Here is an 18,768-nt window from a genome sequence, read left to right as displayed (position 1 = left end):
AATATAACAAGGACGGTAGTCCTTGTCCTACTGGTGTTAAGGGATTTTTTTTTTTTTCAAAGCGGCACATTTTTCATAAGCGCTTTCAAAGTCGAAATTTGACAGTAGAAACTCTCGCGCACGTCGGTGTAATCGGTTCACAGACCAATCTCCCCTTTAAAATGTGCCGTCAACAGGCCTACAACGGTAAAGTTATTCAATCATTGCATTTCCCTCGTATTAAGAAAATTAATTGCAGGTGGCGGCACTTACACTTAATAAACATTAGTCAGTAACAAGCTTCACGTTAGGTTCACAACAGGTGCGTGCACATTCCAGCATGTACTAATTTCTTAGAAATTCCGCAGAAGAATGCCGACGAGGTGCATGTGTGGTTTGGTAGTCTGTTCACACCATAGACTTAAGATATAAATAGACCGCGCACGCTATTCATAAAACTTGTCGAACGTGAAGAAAAGATGAGCAGTATTGTCGGGGAAAGAACAGGTTCTGCGCTATTACATTTGGCGCGTTTTCGCAGAAGCTAGGATGTTGCTGTAACGAAATTTGACTCAATTCGATCAAGTTGATGAAAACTTTCCTTCATTTTTTCAATGAATTTCACTCATTTTTATGTGAAATATTTAGAGAGTATCAGATTTGAAAAAATAAATTCTATAAAATAAACAAATATTGGAAAACGGAACAACGTATATGTTGTAAAGCCTAATTCATTTATATTTTTAAATATTCTCTTCATTCACTTTGTCGCTTTTAATTTCGAAAATTTATTTATACTAGAGGTTATTAAAACAAAAATATATCTTTCCAGAACATTACAATTACTCTATATACTCATAATTAATGTATAATTAATTATAATGCATCATATTATGTTATATAATGTAACACATTCACACTCATACCATATTCAGTCATGAAATAATATTCAAACAATAAGAAAAAGTTTCATTTCTAACATTCCTGAAAAACCTTTTATAACCTCATCACACAAAACTGTAAACACTTACATAATATTTCAGGATTAAAATAGATTTTACTCAAGAAAATTACAGAATCTCATCATCAATTTCTCTAAATTATAAGAATTAAAATTCCATGTAGAGTATATATGTAATAATTTAAAGTGTATATATATATATATATATATAATATTTTAGGATATAATATTTCATATATATAATATAATATTTACACACGTCACACACACACATATATATATATATATATATATATATGACATATGTAATCTCTTCGCTCCAAAAGTATGCATATGTTAATCTTAATTTAAGGTATTAAATCGTTTTTAGAATGATTCTTTTTCAAGATAACATCTGAGGTACACAATATATGACTTCAGGTCTTAGTACAGATATTGACTCAAAAAATCAATTGAATAATTAATTTTCTTGTTTGAAGCGGCAATTTCACATACAACAAACATAAATTAATGAATAAAAAAATTTCTTTTCTGTAATAGTTTTATCTCAGGTGTGAAGAGGGGTAAAAATACTATTATTTTTAGAGGTTGTTATGCACTTTTATGCAAAACTGCAATTGTCTAGAGTGGGGGGGGGGGAGTTTTCCTCACATTCTATTTAAATAGCATATTTTTCATAAATTTCTCCTCCTGAAAAGCATATTTTCTTCCAAGTTGAGCAAAAGTCGAATGAACTCACTAGCTCGCCAAATCTCGCCAAATCTTGCGGAGACGTATATTTCAGTTAAAACTTCATAAAACTCACAATTTTAATCATTTATTGCCAAAAATTCTATTAAAACATTTAATAATGATTCATGACATTTGAATTTTACCAAAACTTGGAACTTTAATTGAATTAAATCCAAAATGGAGTCGTTAAAAACTGAGATTACGTCAGAAATCCATTGCATCGTCAATTTAATATTCCAATTTTTAATTTATAAGAAGAGGAATAAGCAAAAAAGTATTCCCTTGTGAAAGGATACTGGTCCCCCTTTCCTAAACCGCTCAGAACATCCGAAAGCTGCGCAAGTGTTGGCCATTCTAATCAAAAATAAGACAGCGCGTGTAGATCGTCATACGAGTAGCCATAAGGAAAGCATTGCCAGCGAGATTCCCTGACCAGTATTTCGACTGGAGTCACGTGACTCCGGATCTTTGCTTCACATTGTAACCCCTCGCGCGCACTCTATAGTATTATTACTCTGTGGTTCACACAGTCACCAGCTCCTCTTTCTTTCTTTTTTTGACGTTAATACCCTGTTAGCATCACCTCAAAAATCACCGTTGAAGTGACCTGATGATACTTTAAGACCAGTCATGACCCAGGCTCTGTCCCTTAGGGGATGTAAGCCAGTTACCCCGAGAGGTTGGGTCAACCTGATGATACTGAGAGCATTCGCGAAAAGTTGCGTGAGTGACGAAATCGTTTCAACGCTCATATCTCAAGAAATACGCAACGCAAATCAAAATAAATGCTATCGTCAGATGCACATTGCACAGGTGAATTCATTGATATCACTCCGGTTTAAATATTTGTCCCTTTTGAGCACCAGTCCCGCTGCCCTGATTCATAATCATGTGGTTTTCTACTATTTCTCGATCTGTTTTACAACGAAAATAGACGATATTGCCAGCGTTTGTTAGCTATTCCAAAGACAAAGCCGATGATAATATCACTCCCATACTTTCATCACTATATAATAATATCAGTCAATATTAATATCACTGACATATATGTCAGGGGCCGTAACTAGAGGGGGGCGGAGGGTGCAACAGTTCAGGGCGGAAAAAATTTAGGAGGCGGCAATATTAGGTGGGGGCAAAGAACACTGTTATAATATTATCGAATTTTAAAGTTGTAGGGGTGGCAAAACTCCTAGTTACTGCCCTGTGTACGTCAGTACATACCACGCGATTCAAGGCACAAAAGACATATTCACGTTAAAACTTGCGGCCGTGTCTATGACACAGCCTACCCCAATATATATATATTAGTCATGTTCTGTGACTTGTTGACTTTACTGAGGTGCTCTTCCCCCCCTTTCTGGTCATTGACCTCGTCACTAGTGCAGAGTTATTGTTCCTGTTATTGAGTGGCAATGGGTTCGCTTGGGCTCTACGTTCTCGACTTGCGCCGACATCTTGTGAAGATTTCCTTCTAAGCATGAAATAAGGTTGGCCAGATGTTGCGAGTTGATGGGGCTACGCAGAGCCCGTTTTTCCAGATATACTTGTTTGGTGCTTTTATCCTACCACGACGAAACATTTTTTGTTTCCGGTTGCTCGGTGGCATAGTGTTATAGAGTTCCAACTTTTCCAGACGCGTAGATCATAAGATAAGATCATATTGATCATTCCAATTCAATAAGATGGCTTATTGAATCTGTATAGGTAGGCCAGCAGAGGCCCATGTTCCGTTATCACTATTATCTTCCATCGCGGCCACACTTTTTTTTTTAGTCGACTCCTTTTTGATGCTTGAATGCATCTTTGTGCCGAAACTGCTTCCATAAGGATTCTATTTGAGTTTTCATGCACCTCATGCACGACTTCTGATAATATTCGCGATAATAACGAAAGTGATAAAGAAAACACAGAACTAGGATGAATTTCTTCCAATTGCTTTTGGACACGATATTTCGCCCGTGGTCATAAAAGGGTCAGAGACGCTAACAGATTTTTTGAAGGAAAAAAAAAAGTGTTTTACTGGTTTAGGTAGAATTCAACGACAAATACGCTGATTTTATGGGGCACACCAAAATGGCACTAAAGGTACCAAACGTAAAAGATTGAATGTGTATTCGCAGCAGTTCTGAACCGGTTCTACAGACAAGTGCTTTTCCAACCAGGGCCATATGATCCTTAGAAATTCTCAAAAAATGTCTCGTTGGACGATCACCAATTACAATTTCAATCAAAAAGCTGAAAAGAACATAATTGTCCATCCAAATTAAAAACAAGATTTAATAGAAGAAATTCAGGTAGTTTTGATGAAGGAAAATGAAAAATTCCGATTTTCTTTTGTTAAAATTTAATTCCGGAAACTGAAATTGATCTCAACAAATCGAAAGGAATGCGAAAAAAACTGTTTACAAAACTGAAGTTAAAAGGATCTCTCACACACACAAAAACTTAAAACACTATTTCCGGGTGAAGAAAAAGTTTTACCTTAATGGGAGGGGAAAAAAAAGAAAAATTTCATTGCTTATTCATTTCCAAATAGGTAATTAAGAAGTAAAGAACGTGACATTTAAAACGAAAAAAAAAGAGGAAAATTAAAGGAATTAAGGATTACCAAAGGAAGGATTTACTTCCCGTCAACGTGATCAATAGATTCCTTTTTTTTCCAAGAGGAGAATATTGAAAAATCTTCTTTCTCCAATAATTGAGTGCTTTCAGAAAGAAACGGTCCATACCGAAAAACAGAATTAAGGTGAGACACTTGAGAGCTCGCGTCTGTCTGGTTGTCTGATTAGCTTACTAACACACATACTGAAAATCCAAAAAAGATAAAGGAGATAAAGTAAACAGCACTCTTATAATGACGAACGCACTAAATCCATAAACAGAAATCACGTCTTTGCTTTCGAAGTTGAGATAGAGCAGTATTATTCAACATTTTTCTATTGGCGGACTGGCGAGAAAAAAAACTTTGGAATGGAAATTTCTTAACCTTTTGAATATTATATTTCGTATTTATACTCTGCTATTAAACATGCGAAAAACAGCTTTGAGATGGGACACCTGCTGCCACCTATCAAATAAAAACAAAAATATTTGTTATAATTCCTCAAGTGAAATTCATTGTTGGTTTTAAGCTGGTGTGCATCATGAAAATTAGCAATGTGGTATATACAGGGTGGTAAGACAAATCCTTTCGCCGCATTTTAACGGCGAACCGTTGATCCTGGAGCGGCACACTTTCAATTAGAAAATATATCCAAATAACGTGTGGATCTCAGATACGTCATTCATGTTTCAAGGAGGTGTATAGTTATTGAAATTTAAAAAAAACTAACTTTTTATTCGGACACCCTGTTCTAAAAAACTCCAATTAGAAAACTGTTGTCCTGTTTCTCTTGAGGCTGACAAAGAAAATTCCATGTATTTATTCCATGTCCAACAATGTATTGTTCATTTTTATACTGCATAATAGAGTAAATTTCATGCGCTAAAATACTGGTTATGCATATGTCTGAGCTTATTTAAATGCTTTGTGCGTATTTATCATTTAATTTTACTCTTTTAAATCGTTTATTGACATTTGAACAAGTCTGTAGTTTCCGTTATTTTAGAGGAGAGGAACGAGTTGAAAACGGAAAAGATGTATGTGTTGTCCAAAAGTGGCACAGTCCACATCTACTACTACCGTCCCCCGAGACAACTTCGCCAACTTTTTTTCGTCTTTTTTCAACTGCTTTATTAACTTATAATGTACGAAAATGCTTCAAAACTATCATAAAACATTATAGACACTTTTCTCTCTGTCAGGTCGTATGAACATCTCGAACTCTCCGTCTCCATGGAATTGAATTAATTCACCAAAAGAATGCTTGAAACTTTTTTTTTCCACCATGACACACTTTCCCACGACAAACATTCCAGATTTCATTTGTTTAAAAACTTTACAATCAATCTTCCCTGGGCCACTTCTTTATTCATCATTAATTGATGGGCATGACTAAATTATGTCCATTTTCACAGAAAAATCGAGAACAGTAGGAGCGGCTAATTCCTGTCCAAGCTCTTCAGTAGGTTCCGCATCTTGTTCGGATTCTGATTCAGATGTATCGTGTAAGTAAAACGCCCAATCAGATTCATTCCAGCTATGATGGTCATTCCTCTAATTTCTCTTCATTTTACAAGCTCCCCCCCCCCCCCACCACAATCTGATTCGTTGTAGAGGTACTTCACTGAGCTCATTTCATTAATAACCACTGTCGAGACAGCAAGTTACGTAGCATCGTCATAATTTTGGTACCTACGGCCTTCCTACTAGGTTCTAATACATCTTGGCATCTGAACGACCCGTAAAACAAGGATTTGAATGAAAAATTAATTATGAAAGAATTTGTGGGAATGAAAGTCTAGGCTGTAAAAGTTTCTTTATTTTAACTAAGCTTCCTGGTACAACATTTATTTTCTATACGCTCTAACACGTACCAAGTGGGTCCCTGAGAGCTGCGTAGTGTATGTATTAGTTTGTTGCGTTGTCCTTCACTTGTATTTGCATTTTGTATTTCCATGGTACGGTATCTGTGTTGTGTTGTTAAAATAAAATAATAAAATAAGATAAAATCATATTTGCCAAGTTATACAAGTTAGCCAAGTTATTTTATTAAACCTAATGAAACATAAAATTTACATCTAAATGTGATTCTGAAAGAGGATTGTAGGCCTGTACTGTATTAACCCGTATTTCACCATCGTCTTATATACAGGGTGTCCCGTAAGCGCTAATGCAGCCTTTATCTCGGCCGCTGTGGTGGTCGAGTGGTCATAGTGACGGACTCGCATCGCGAGGATCTGGGTTCGAACCCCACCTTCACCACAGTGGTGGTCGGATGAAGTTGGTTTCCTGTGGTTCACCACTTCGAGGTGCAAATGCGAGCCGATCTCCCCATTAAAAAGTCTCGCCGCAGAGAGCAACAGGCTTATAACAATAAGTCATTTAATCATTACACTTCACTCATAGTTAGAAAAACTGGTGGCAGATGGCAGCACTACACATAACAAGCATTACACAGAGACAAACTTCACGCCAGGTTTCACTACACGTACACGCATTCCAACATGTATCAATTCGGTAGAGGTTCCGCAGGGGAATATGAACGAGGTGCATCTCTGGTTTAGTAGTAGTAGTAGCCTTTATCTCATCAACCGTCCGTTGTAGCGGTATGGTTTCAATTTGAAAAATGCTCAAAAGGCGTTCGAAAATTACAGCGTACCAGTTTTCAGAGTGGAGATACAGTGTGCCACGAAAGGGAAAAATATAAATTTTCATACGGTCCCCTTGTCCTCTAACTTCAAATCAGAAAGTTGTTGCCCCGTCTTCCCTGAGGCAAACAGAAAAAGAAATCCATGTTTCCAAGAACAAAATTCGCTGAAATAACGCGAATTCCCAAATCGGAGAAAAGTTGGGAAAGTACATCTCAGCGAATATTGCACTTACAACATGGAGTTCGTTTTGTTGGTTTTTTTTTCTGTTGTCCTCAGGAGATATAAGGCAATAACTTTCTAACTGGAAGTTAGAGAACAAGGGGGGGGGGGCCATATAAAAATTTTTTTTTACTTTGTGACACTGTATTGGTCAAGCTTCAATGGTCACTCTCAAAACAGGTAAAAGTTAATTTTTGAACAACTTTTAAGCACTTTTTAAATTTGAATTATACATGTACGACGGATGGCTGATGAGATAAATACCGCATAAGCACTTTGAGCACACCCTGTATATAGAACAGCTGCTTGGAATGGTCACAGCGTAAATATAGACACTTATTTCGTTTACTTTGGCATTTCGAGAATTAAGATTAAAGAAATACTGTTGTATCAACATCACTTGAAGTAATTTTGAAGTAAATGAAATTTTTTTTGTTAGTGTTTTATTTTAATGAAATTTTTAACTTTTTTTTTTCAATTTAATGAATATTTTATACGTACTATATTTTATACGTATATTTTATACGAAACTAGAATAGTTTCTACTGGAAGAAGAAAAATGTTTGTTTCTGTTGTTGATAGTTTTTTGTATTTGATGAGATAGAAGAGAAAAGATTTGTGTGTTTAAAAAGTTTTACTTTAGATGGCGTATTTTAGGAGTCTTTGTGACTGTCCTATAAATAGGACAATGGTAAAATGCACTGCTATCAGCAGTGGAATATAATGTGGCATCTTTTTTCCTTGCCTTTTGTTATATTTAGAACGTTTCCTGAGGATTATCCTTATTATCAGCAAAGGGGGCTGGAGATTTCGGGTTTTTCTTTTTTTTCCAGGAACCAGTCTTCTATGTGTAATCTGATGTTATCATGGGAAAAAACAACTGATGCTGGGCTTCTAGCCTCACAAGTAAACAAGGCCAATCAAATGCATTTGCTCACCAACTAGGTGTTGGCGAGATGACTCGCTCCGATGAATATTTTAAATTATACAGTTTTTTTTTTTTCGTTTTGTTTGTTTGCTGTATCTTTGTATACAGGGTGTCCTGTAAATGCTAATGTGTCCATTATCTCATCAACCGTCCATCGTAGAGGTATAGTTTCAGTTAGGGTTCTCTCTCGTGTCCGCGGTGGAGGTTCGTCAGGATGGTCGGGAGTCTCCCTTCGCGGGGCGTGTTGGGGCGTTGTGGGCCGCGTCGGCGTGGCTGAGGGGGGATTGCGCCCGCGGTGCTGTCCTGGCTTGTCGAGCGGTGATGTGCCCTGGGATTGGGGGTGTGGATGTTGGTCCCGGCCGGCTTGAGTTTTTTCCCGGCACGCCCACGATCTCACGATCAATGAGCTTATATCGCAAAAGCGACAGAGCCTGGCCGTGCTCGGTTCTATACTATACTGCACTACTATAGTTTCAGTTTAAAAAATGTTCAGCAGGCGTTCAAAAATTACCCTGTATTAGTTTTGAGAGTGAAAATACAGTGTCGCAAAATCTAAATTTTTATACGGTCCCTTTATTCTTTAACCTTCTATTAGAAAGTTGTTGCCTTGTCTCTCCTGACGCCAACCCAAAAATATTCCATGTTTCTAAGTGCAATTTTCTCGGAGATATTTTTGAATTGACCAGGAAAAGCTATGAAAGAACGTAAAATATAACGTTGACAACGCTCGTTTCGCCTCATTTATCAATTTTTCCCAATTTTGAATTCAAATATATCTCAGCGAATACTACTCTTGGAAACTTGGATTTTTTTTCTGTTGGAATCGGGAGAGACAGGGCAACAACTTTGTAACAGAAAGTTAGAGCACAGACCGTATAAAAATTTAAATTTTTTAATTTTCTCTCACACTGTATTTTCAATCTCAAAACTGGTACAGGGTAATTTTTGAACGGCTTTTGAAAATTTTTTATATTGAAATTACACATCTACGACGGACGGTTGATGAGATAATGGCCGCATCAGCACTTACAGGACACCCTGTATAATATGATAAGTCGAGGGCGTAGCGAGGGGGCGGGGACTTGGGGATCTGGTCCCCCCGAAATGTGAGAAAATGACCGAAAAAAGGGGAAAAAAATGACTGAGTCTATTGTTCTATCACTTTGATCCCCCCGAAATGAAAGTGCCCCCCCCAAACGAAATTTCTGGCTACGCCTCTGTGATAAGTACAAGATATAACAAATAAGATGGCATGGTTCAATCCCCCCCCCCTCCGATTCCTTCTAAAATATACCTTCATTCTAATGTGTATATTCATTCTTCTTAACGAAGAGATCTCGGCAACGGGATAAGTACAGTGGCCAAGATCTGGCGTTCACATTCATTCAGAGTGTCCTAAAATTGAATGGCCTATTTCAGTGATTCCCAACGTGGGCGTTAACGCCCCCGGGAGGCGATGGAATGTTCCAGGGGGTGGTAGAAGCTACGGGTATAGCACAGGATTCTATGGGTTAGATAGCGTTGGGGGGCGCTGGGAGAAAAAAATTTGTGAAGAAGGAGGGCGATGGGACAAAAAAAGGTTGGGAAACTATGGCCTATTTGAAAAAAGAATGAAAAAAGAAAGGGGAGGAACCGCGCAAGAGAGAAATGCAGTTTCCTGCATAGCGCTTATATATAGGAAAACAATTAACTTTCTGTCCCAATCCCTGAATTAGTTATTAAGTTTGACAACCGATGGCGCTGTAGTCTATGCACATACGATATGGTGCTTTCAAAACACCAACTAATCGCAGAAACACATACGTAGTATCATAAAATAAGATCCTCGATCCCGCGATGATCCGGTATCGCATGGACGGAGATACGGGGAGGAATCGCCTCTCCCCCCAGCGTCAAAGGTGGTGTCGACTGATCTAATGTATATATGCATATATGAATTGACATCATCATCATCGTGATCCCTCCCCCAGACTTCCAAGTCTATCTCCGCCTATGCGGTAACGAATCCCATCGACGCCATAATGGTAGTCGACTGAAGTTTGTTTTCTGTAGTTTCTAACTTCGAGGCGTGAATTCGAGCCGATCTCCCCGTTAAAAAGTCTCGCCACAGACTTCACTACAACAGTACAAATATCCTGTCATCACGCTTCACTCATAGTACGAAAAATGGTATCATATGGAGCACTATAACTACATTGCACAGAAACAAACTTCAATTTAGATTCACAACACGCACATTCCAACATGTATCAATTTGTCAGAAGTTCCGCAAAGGAATATGGACGAGGTGCATGTGTGGTTTAGTAGGTAGTCTCGGAAAACAAAATTCACTGAAGATGCGAACTTCCAAGTTGAATCGGGGCTTCGTGATTTTTTTCCTTCTTACGAATGGTAAGAAGTGAAAAAACGAACATCACGAAGCAAGGGTGTAGCGAGAGGGGGACTTGGGGGTCTGGTCCCCCGAAATATGTGAGAAAAAGGGAAAGAGATGGTCAATATCTATTGTACTATCACTTTGGTCCCCCGAACGAAATTTCTGGCTACGCCCATGTCACGAAGTCGTCGTCCCCCCCCCCCCGATTGAACTGATGTGGAATTCCGAAATTATTTGACACCATCTGTTGGTGAACTCCGTAACTAATTTCGAAATTCTGTCTGGCTTCAATTCAGACCCCCCCCCCCCCCGCATGAGACGTTTGTATATATTTCTGCAAATTTTGTTGTCTGAGATTGCGTAATTTCGTTGCTGCGAACGTGGACATTTTGAAAATACCGGAAGGGGGGGGGGGGGTTTACCAGAGACTGCAGCGCCATCTGTTGCCGCATTAATAACAAATCTTGAAATTTTCTCGAAATTTACTAGCGTCGCAAGCACAATATGAAGGCAACGGCGAATTTTTACTGATTTCTTCTTTATTGTTTTCAATTATTCATATATAAGATGGGTTAAGTCCATTTTGGGGCACCCTGTAGCGTCTGAAAGTAAATTTTAAATTTTCTTGTTGTTTTCTTATTTGCTATATGTATTATGATGAACTCTCACTTTCTTCCATTTCTCATTTCAGTTTACTCGACAGACAATGATCGAGACTTACACCACGTTCATAAACAACTGGAAATCGGCGAAGGAAGCCATCAAATTGGCATCCCAGACAAAACCGGCATTCGCTAAATTCTTGGAGGTGAATATGGTCTATTGCGTGTACGATTGCATGATAATTTTTTTCCTTTACTTTAGTGAAGTTTCCTCTAGACCAGTGGTTCTCACAACCTTGGCAAGCCCACGGCCCAGTTTCATTAATTTTCGTGAGTGGAAGGCCCAGTCAAACACATGACCAACGGCAAATGAACGAGGAAAAATGAAACGGCTGATCATTCGCGGCCAAGTATGAATGAGGGCAGGGCCCGGTACTGGGCCTCGGCGCGGCGGTTGGGAAACACTGCTCTAGACCAGAGGTGGTGCACAATTTTTTTCAGTCCGCGGGCCAGATATGCGGTATTTTCTCCACTCGAGTGACCATATGACCCGTACCTCATGGGATATTCCCGTAATTTTTGCAGTTTCCGACTTTTTCCTTCTCTCTTATTTTCAACAAGATTAATTTTTTGAAATCAAGAATTTAGATTATTTTCGTGATTTATAAATTCTGGTAACATTATGACTCTATCAAAAGTAACTCCCATAGTTGTCAAATATCTACATTTTTTTTTTCCTTTGGTGAATTACATTTTTATCCATTGCATTTCCAGTAACCCTTTATTTCCCGTTATTGACGATTTTTCAGCAATTTTGGTGATAATCGGCACAATTTTATTTCATTTTTTTTACTTATACAGTTGAATCCCATTTTAACGAATACCGTTATAGGGAAAATCTCGTTTTAACGAACACTTTTCTAATCCCCAGATAAGTTTATATAGGAGCTATGCAATAACCTGGAATTCCTTTAAAACAAAATTTCGTTATAATTATAACAAAGTGATTTCTCCGGTCTCTTGGAGTTCATTGCGGGATTCAACTGTGTATATATATACCGGTGTAACGAACTCAAAGAGAGACCTGAGAAATCACTTCGTTAAAACGAAATTTCGTTTAAGAATCCCAGGTGTCGGATTCGTTTTCAATGATTGATTGGCCACAATCGTAAGCACTCTGCCACTTTTATATATATAATACTTGGTTTAATCATAATTTTTAACAATAAACATTATACTATTAACACGTCCTCCTCGCTTATAGTGAGCCTTTGATATTACCTCCTACATCACTTAAAGTGTGTCCACAGGACCCACTCTCTAACTGACTGAAAAAAAAACACACCAAGCTTCTTTCTTCTTCTCTGCCAAGGGCCTTTTACTCCCCCCCCCCCCCACGCTTTCTAATCCCGTCATGCCTCTTCCCGATAAGGGAAACCTTTCACCAGGTTTTTGCATTGCTCCTATGCAAACTTATCTGGGGGTTAGAAAAGTGTTCATTAAAACGAGATTTTCGCTATAACGGTATTTGTTGAAACGGGATTCGACTGGATATATATATACTTTTTGGACTGTCATTAGCAACTGACACGTTTCCCGCTGTTATTGGCAGCTTCACTTACCTTTGACAACTTTACTTGCCTTCGACTATTTTTTTTTTTGGCTATCATTGGTACCTGTTTGTGGTCATTCAAGTATTACGTCAGCATTGGGGGGGGGGGGGGTTCGGATCTGCTGACTTTTTTGATGACAAGGGAGGAGGGAGGTTTGAATGTTTCTTACGTCATCAACCACCCCTTTTTGAAGATATCAAATATTCTAAGCTGCTGACGGGGGGGAGGGGGTTCAGTGTTTTGCTGACAAGGGGGGGGGGGTGTCAAAAATGACTGAGAAAATCTGCTTACGTAATACTTGAATGACCCCTTTACATGGGAAATACAAAAAGCGGGAGAATTTTCACCAATGACTGCTCTCAATTTCTTTCTTTACGAAGAAGAAAAAGTCGTCAAGCGGGTGCTAGAATTCCCAATGCTACCGTAATGTTGCACATGTAAACGGGGCTTTACTCGCTTTTGACAACTTTTCTGGCTGTTTTTGCCACTTCACTTGCTTTTGTCAATTTTTCTTTTGACTGTAATTGTCAAATTGGTTTCTTGCGTTACTGCTAATTTGCGCACTGGCAGAAAAGAAATTATTTTTGTGCGGACGGACAAAAATAAAAAAATAAATGGGGAAACTAATTTGCAGACCGGCAAAAAATAAATAAGAAATACTACAACGAGAGTAATTAACCCTACAATGAACCTCGAACACATTCCTCAGGAGAAATCGATATATGCCGGAACGTGTGGGTGTGTGTATGTTATGTATATGCGTGGCCCTAACATATTTATATCATCATTGTTGTGCTTGTTTCGCGTTATTGCTGGTGCTGCCACCACCCTTTCAAATGGGAGCAGGAGGAATAATTTCCGGAACCGGCAAAAAAATAAAAAATAATTGAATGGTTTTGAGAACCGGCAAAAGATGAATGAATAGCGGAAATAACTTCCGGGATCGGCGAAAAATAAATGGGAATAATAATTCGTAGAGCTGCTTATGCCCCCCCCCCAAGACAGAAGAAAACCCTTATAGAGGCGCCTTATATATATATTTATTACAGCTGAAATTATGTACGTATATGCTATATATCAGGGTTTCTCACCCTATGGCCCGCGGACCAACGGTGGTTCACGTCGATAGCATCGTGGTCCGTACACAGACTTGATAATTCAATTCCAACTTAATGGAAAATTATTCAAGTGCTGTAATTGATAAAAGTAGTTATCTATATGGGTTCAAATGAAAATTATACCTTCATACTTAGGTTCACCAACCTCAGCAAGAAAAATGCTGGAAATTGCTGTCTCAAATACGGGATATCAGCAGAGATGCATTTATGGTGTTGCCACCCTTGGGGCTAAACGAATTTCGCCTCCCTTTTCCCATCCTAGTCTAGTTTTCTTGTGACCATTGGTTTCTCGAGTTCACCACCCTGTGCTCTAACCCGCTTGTCCTCCGACCCACCCGGCATCCCATGGGCCCACATGGGCACGGCCCGAGAGCCTCAAGAGAAGAGGGGCCTCACAAAAATGAGATCCAGTTGAAATTTTCTAGGATGTACCAGGTAGGGCTTCCGAAAAACCACTTGGCCCGGGGGCCCATGATACTCTTAAGACGGCCCTGCCCCTCCCCCACTCCTGAAAGTACATCTGTGTCGCTGATGCCCCGTTCACATGTGCAAATACTGCGGTAGCATTGGGGGGTTCTAGCACCCGCTTGACGACTTTTTTTCCTTCGTAAGGAAATAAATGGAGAGCAGTCATTGGTGAAAATCCTTGAAGCGGGTTTAAAACCCGCTTTTTCTATTTCCCATGTGAACGGGGCTTAAGTCACTCTTTTGGTCCCCTTCCATGATCACACCCTCTCGAAGAGGTCACTCCAATGCTCACACGCTCTCTAAAGCCCCGTTCACGTGGGAACATGCTTGAACATTGCGTTGGTCCACACGCTCTAGAGGTGACTCTCTTCGCGCAATAACACGGTTATCGAGCGAATGACCTATAAAGCAAGGAATTGCTTTATAGGTCACTCTTTTCTTCACTCTATTCATCACGGTTTCACACTCTCTGGGTCTCTCTTTTGGTCATATTCACGGTTTCACACTCCCTAGCTCTCTCTTTTGGTCATTCACTCGCTTGAACACGCTCTAGCCCATTCACTGACCTGGTTCCTCACTCTGTAGGTCACTCTTTTGTTCATACAAATGCTTGCTCCCGCTCCAAGTCACTCTTTTTGCCCACTCGTGCTTGCAATTTCTCTAGGTCTCTCTTTTGGTCATATTCACGGTTTCACACTCCCTAGCTCTCTCTTTTGGTCATTCACTCGCTTGAACACGCTCTAGCCCATTCACTGACCTGGTTCCTCACTCTGTAGGTCACTCTTTTGTTCATTCAAATGCTTGCTCACGCTCCAAGTCACTCTTTTTGCCCACTCGTGCTTGCAATTTCTCTAGGTCACTCTTTTGGTCACTCACTGACCTGGTCTCATACTGGCCCGGCAGCAGGGCCGTCTTAAGAGTATCAGGGCCTCAGGGCAAAGTTATACTTTGACAGGCCCGTGGCTTTCGCTAATAACGGTATTCGACTGTATTTCATGAAAACATTCAACGTTAAAGGGAAAAAAAAAAGCATTGGCGATTTCGCCTTGATTTAGCGATTGTTTGTGCTGCAATTGGCGACGTTCCGTATTTTCCCGTATTTGTTGATCATTGCTCTCATATTTTCGTCGAAGAAATATGGTCAGTTTGATAGCTACGATAATTGTGATTGTCAGCGCTACCTAGGAGAGACTTGGTCAAACTTATTTGTAAACAAACATCTGCTCGTGCTCTTTGCTTTCGCTACCGTAAACAGTACAGAGAAGTTCAACGCCATCAAGTAAAATACTTCATTATTTTCTTTGTCATATGACATTTTTCTATTCAAAGGGAGGAAGGGCTTTAGAAATTCTCTTGTAAAATTTATTTGTGTTGTCATTATATGTTGTTTTCCAACTTTTTTTCCATTATATACTGTGAAACCCCCCATTAATGGGCACCCCCCCCCCCCACCCACTCTTTTATGGCCAAATAATAGTTCCCCCTTGTATAATGAGCAGAGCTGACAGGAAGGGGGGTTCACTTAGGAGATCTGTAAAGACGCCGTGCACCACTTGGGCGTGGGTGGAGATATGGTGGGGGGCCATGGAGGAGCATTGTTCCCCTAGTGTTAAAGGTGGAGTCAACTGATCTAATGTATATATGTGTATATATGAATTGACATAATCATCATCATCGTGCCCCCAGACTTTCATGTCTATCTCTGCCTATGGAATCCCCCCCCCACCGTCATAGGTACAGCCCGCCCCCTAAAGCAGAATATGCCAAAGTCTGTGAGGTACGTCGCAGAACAATTAGCGCTACTGCAGAACAATCTGGAAGTATTTTAAGAAAAAGTGCAAGAAAACTCTATTATGGGGATTTTTACTGCAGAACATTTCCAGTCAGCCGAGGGTTAGTTGCAGAACAATGCAAAAACATTCTGCTTTGGGGGTGCAGCCTACTGATGTGATGTATATATGAGTATGTAAGAATTGACATATCGTGATGCCCTTCCCAGTAATCACCATCGTGCTCACCCCCTCCAGACTTTCACGTCTATCTCTGCCTATGCACTTGAGTGATCTGGAACTGTGCCGCAGGTCATCACTCAAGTGATATCTGTGAATATGCCAGAGTTCAATTAAGCAATATGTTAATGTGCTGGGGAGGGGGGCAATCACTAAGTAATCTTGGAAGGTGTATGGTCCACTTGGTGATGTGAATCTGTACCGCAGGAATCACTTAAGTCATCTGTAAATGTGCTATGGGCAGCTTAAATGATCTGGATCTGTGCAAGGGGGTCACTAAAGTGATCTGTAAATGTAACAACAGTCCCTTAAGTGACCTGGAAATGTCCCACGGGACACTTAAGTGATGTAGGAAATGCACAACTTGTCACTTAAATTAATTATCTGTAAATGTGTCATTTATTTCACTTGCACAAAATTAGATTAGAGATAGCGCAGGTCACATCAGATGACACAGAGGGACAAATTTTCCCCTTGGGCCGAGCATGTATGATTTGAATATGGAAACTTCTGTGCACATTCTTGAAACTGTGCACATAGGCTGCATGTTTTACTCCTCTATGCATGAAGAAAACCCACCTAAAAATGCTGAATTACTGGACACGCCAGACTAGCATGTGGCCAAATTATCGAGAGTCTACTGTTTATCAAGTATCGTTGTAGCGAGGTTTCACTGTATTATTTTGTCTCACTATTGTTTTTTCATTATATTGTTTTTGTCTTTAATTCACGTTGGATTTTTCTAACTCATTGATATAGCATGCTTCGAGAGAACACAGAGGTAAGCTCACCCTGGACGCATTGCTCATTATGCCTGTCCAAAGGATACCACGTTATGAGTTGCTCATTAAGGTAAGACACGCCCCATCTATCCATACTTTGTATTTATTGATGTCGTACTTTTCATGATTTTTGCCATGTATTCCAGAATGTCACTCCTAAGATCAATTTATCGCACATTAATGAGAGATACAACTAGGTTCAAAAAGTTCCAAGATATATTTGGTGGAGAAATGAAATTTAGTTACCCTTATGGGTTCCAAGACCACAGGTGGCAACCCGACGCATAATGTAGGGTGACTTTAGGGAAGGACTAGACCCCCAGGCCCCCCCACCCACCACCAACTACGGCCTTCATCCATGTTATAAATCGGAATAATCCAAAGGACATCCATGCGTGTAATAATCCAAATTATAAATCGAACAATCTGAGGTGCACCCGCATGTGTAATAATCCATGCTATAAATTAGAACAATCCAAAGGGTATCCACATGCATAATAATCCACTTTATAAATTGGAACAATCCAAAGGACATCACCACGTGTAATAATCCATGCAAGAAATGGGAACTATCCAAAGGGCGTCCATATGTATAATAATCCACATTATATATCGGAACAATCCAAAGGACATCCACACATATAATAACCCATTTTATAAATCGGAATAATTCAAAGGGCATCCACAGAATTGAATGGATTGTATACTGGTACTACCAAATCGAAGGAACAATCATGAAAATTCAAAATCAAATTCACCGGGAAAAATAAATTCCATAGGTTTTTTGAAGTTTTTGCAAAGCCTTGATCCAACAGAAGCAGTTTAAAGCCGTGAAAAATGGGGGGGGGGCAAATTTTGTTGGAACGTGACTGGGAGCAGAATATACAACAACAGCACCACCGCGGGATGAAAGCAAAATGACACAAGGTTCAGCAATGCAATAGTACAGAAAATTTTTCATCCAATCACTAACATACCTGCATGAAATATGCAAATCTCCGAAGGATGTGTAAAAAAAAAAAAGGCTTGCAGTCCACATTTACATTTTTATATTAGTCATTGTCAAAAATGTATAATTGCACAGGGTTGTTACTTCTTCGTAGTAAACATCAAATAAGCAAGTGCTATCTGTATTCGTTGTTCTTGAATAAAATTAGTCTGAACTTTTTAAACGTAGTGGTACAAAAATTGTTGACAAGACTCATGGATTCAAGGATAGATTAAGATTAGCAAAAAAGTGTAGTATATCCAATGATGTAGCAAAGATTAGCAAATGAGGTTATTATGTGACCTCCACCTTTATAGTAAATTTTACAAAATTTTTTTTTATTATTTACAATAATAAGTTTTTTTTTGTTCTCATTATCTGATTGGAACTCATTAATTCACTGCCTTTGGTTTAGGAACTACTCAAGCACACACCTCTGGACCATCCCGATCACCGTTTGTTGCTCCAGGCGCAGAAAGAAGTCCACGATCTCGCCATCAGCATCAACCAAGTCGAAAGGGAAGCACTGGAACAAGAACAGATGATCCAAAAGCTCAGAGAAATTGAACAACTTATAGAGGGGATAATTGATGTAAAACTCAATTTCTTTATAAACATCACATACTGGGGTCAGTCAAGTGAAAAGTTGACGAGAGTACTTAACAATAACATATACGTATCAGTTGATAAGTCCCTTCAGCCTTGGATCTGATCTTTTTTTCATTTTTTTTTTCAAGGAAGG

General features: G+C 39.2%; 1 protein-coding gene across 4 annotated transcripts in view; it reads left to right on the top strand.

Annotated features, from left to right (window-relative positions):
• The window catches only part of LOC149088496 (rho guanine nucleotide exchange factor 17-like), a 208,340-nt gene that overhangs the window by 156,015 nt on the left and 33,557 nt on the right, over nucleotides 1-18,768 (top strand). For all 4 annotated transcript variants that reach the window (XM_089247790.1, XM_089247783.1, XM_089247775.1 and 1 more), the window contains exons 4-6: nucleotides 11,138-11,254; nucleotides 17,016-17,108; nucleotides 18,442-18,618. In XM_089247790.1, coding sequence (XP_089103916.1) covers nucleotides 11,138-11,254; nucleotides 17,016-17,108; nucleotides 18,442-18,618 — 387 coding nt within the window. The remainder of the gene's footprint in view (nucleotides 1-11,137; nucleotides 11,255-17,015; nucleotides 17,109-18,441; nucleotides 18,619-18,768) is intronic.

The sequence above is a fragment of the Pholcus phalangioides genome, unplaced genomic scaffold, assembly GCF_987345545.1.
Source record: "Pholcus phalangioides strain wild (caught in Gottingen) unplaced genomic scaffold, Ppha-v1.0 ptg000003l_1, whole genome shotgun sequence".
In the NCBI taxonomy this organism is placed as follows: domain Eukaryota; kingdom Metazoa; phylum Arthropoda; class Arachnida; order Araneae; family Pholcidae; genus Pholcus; species Pholcus phalangioides.
The sequence above is the reverse complement of the archived record's forward strand: the minus strand, read 5'-3'. Positions and strand labels throughout refer to the sequence as shown.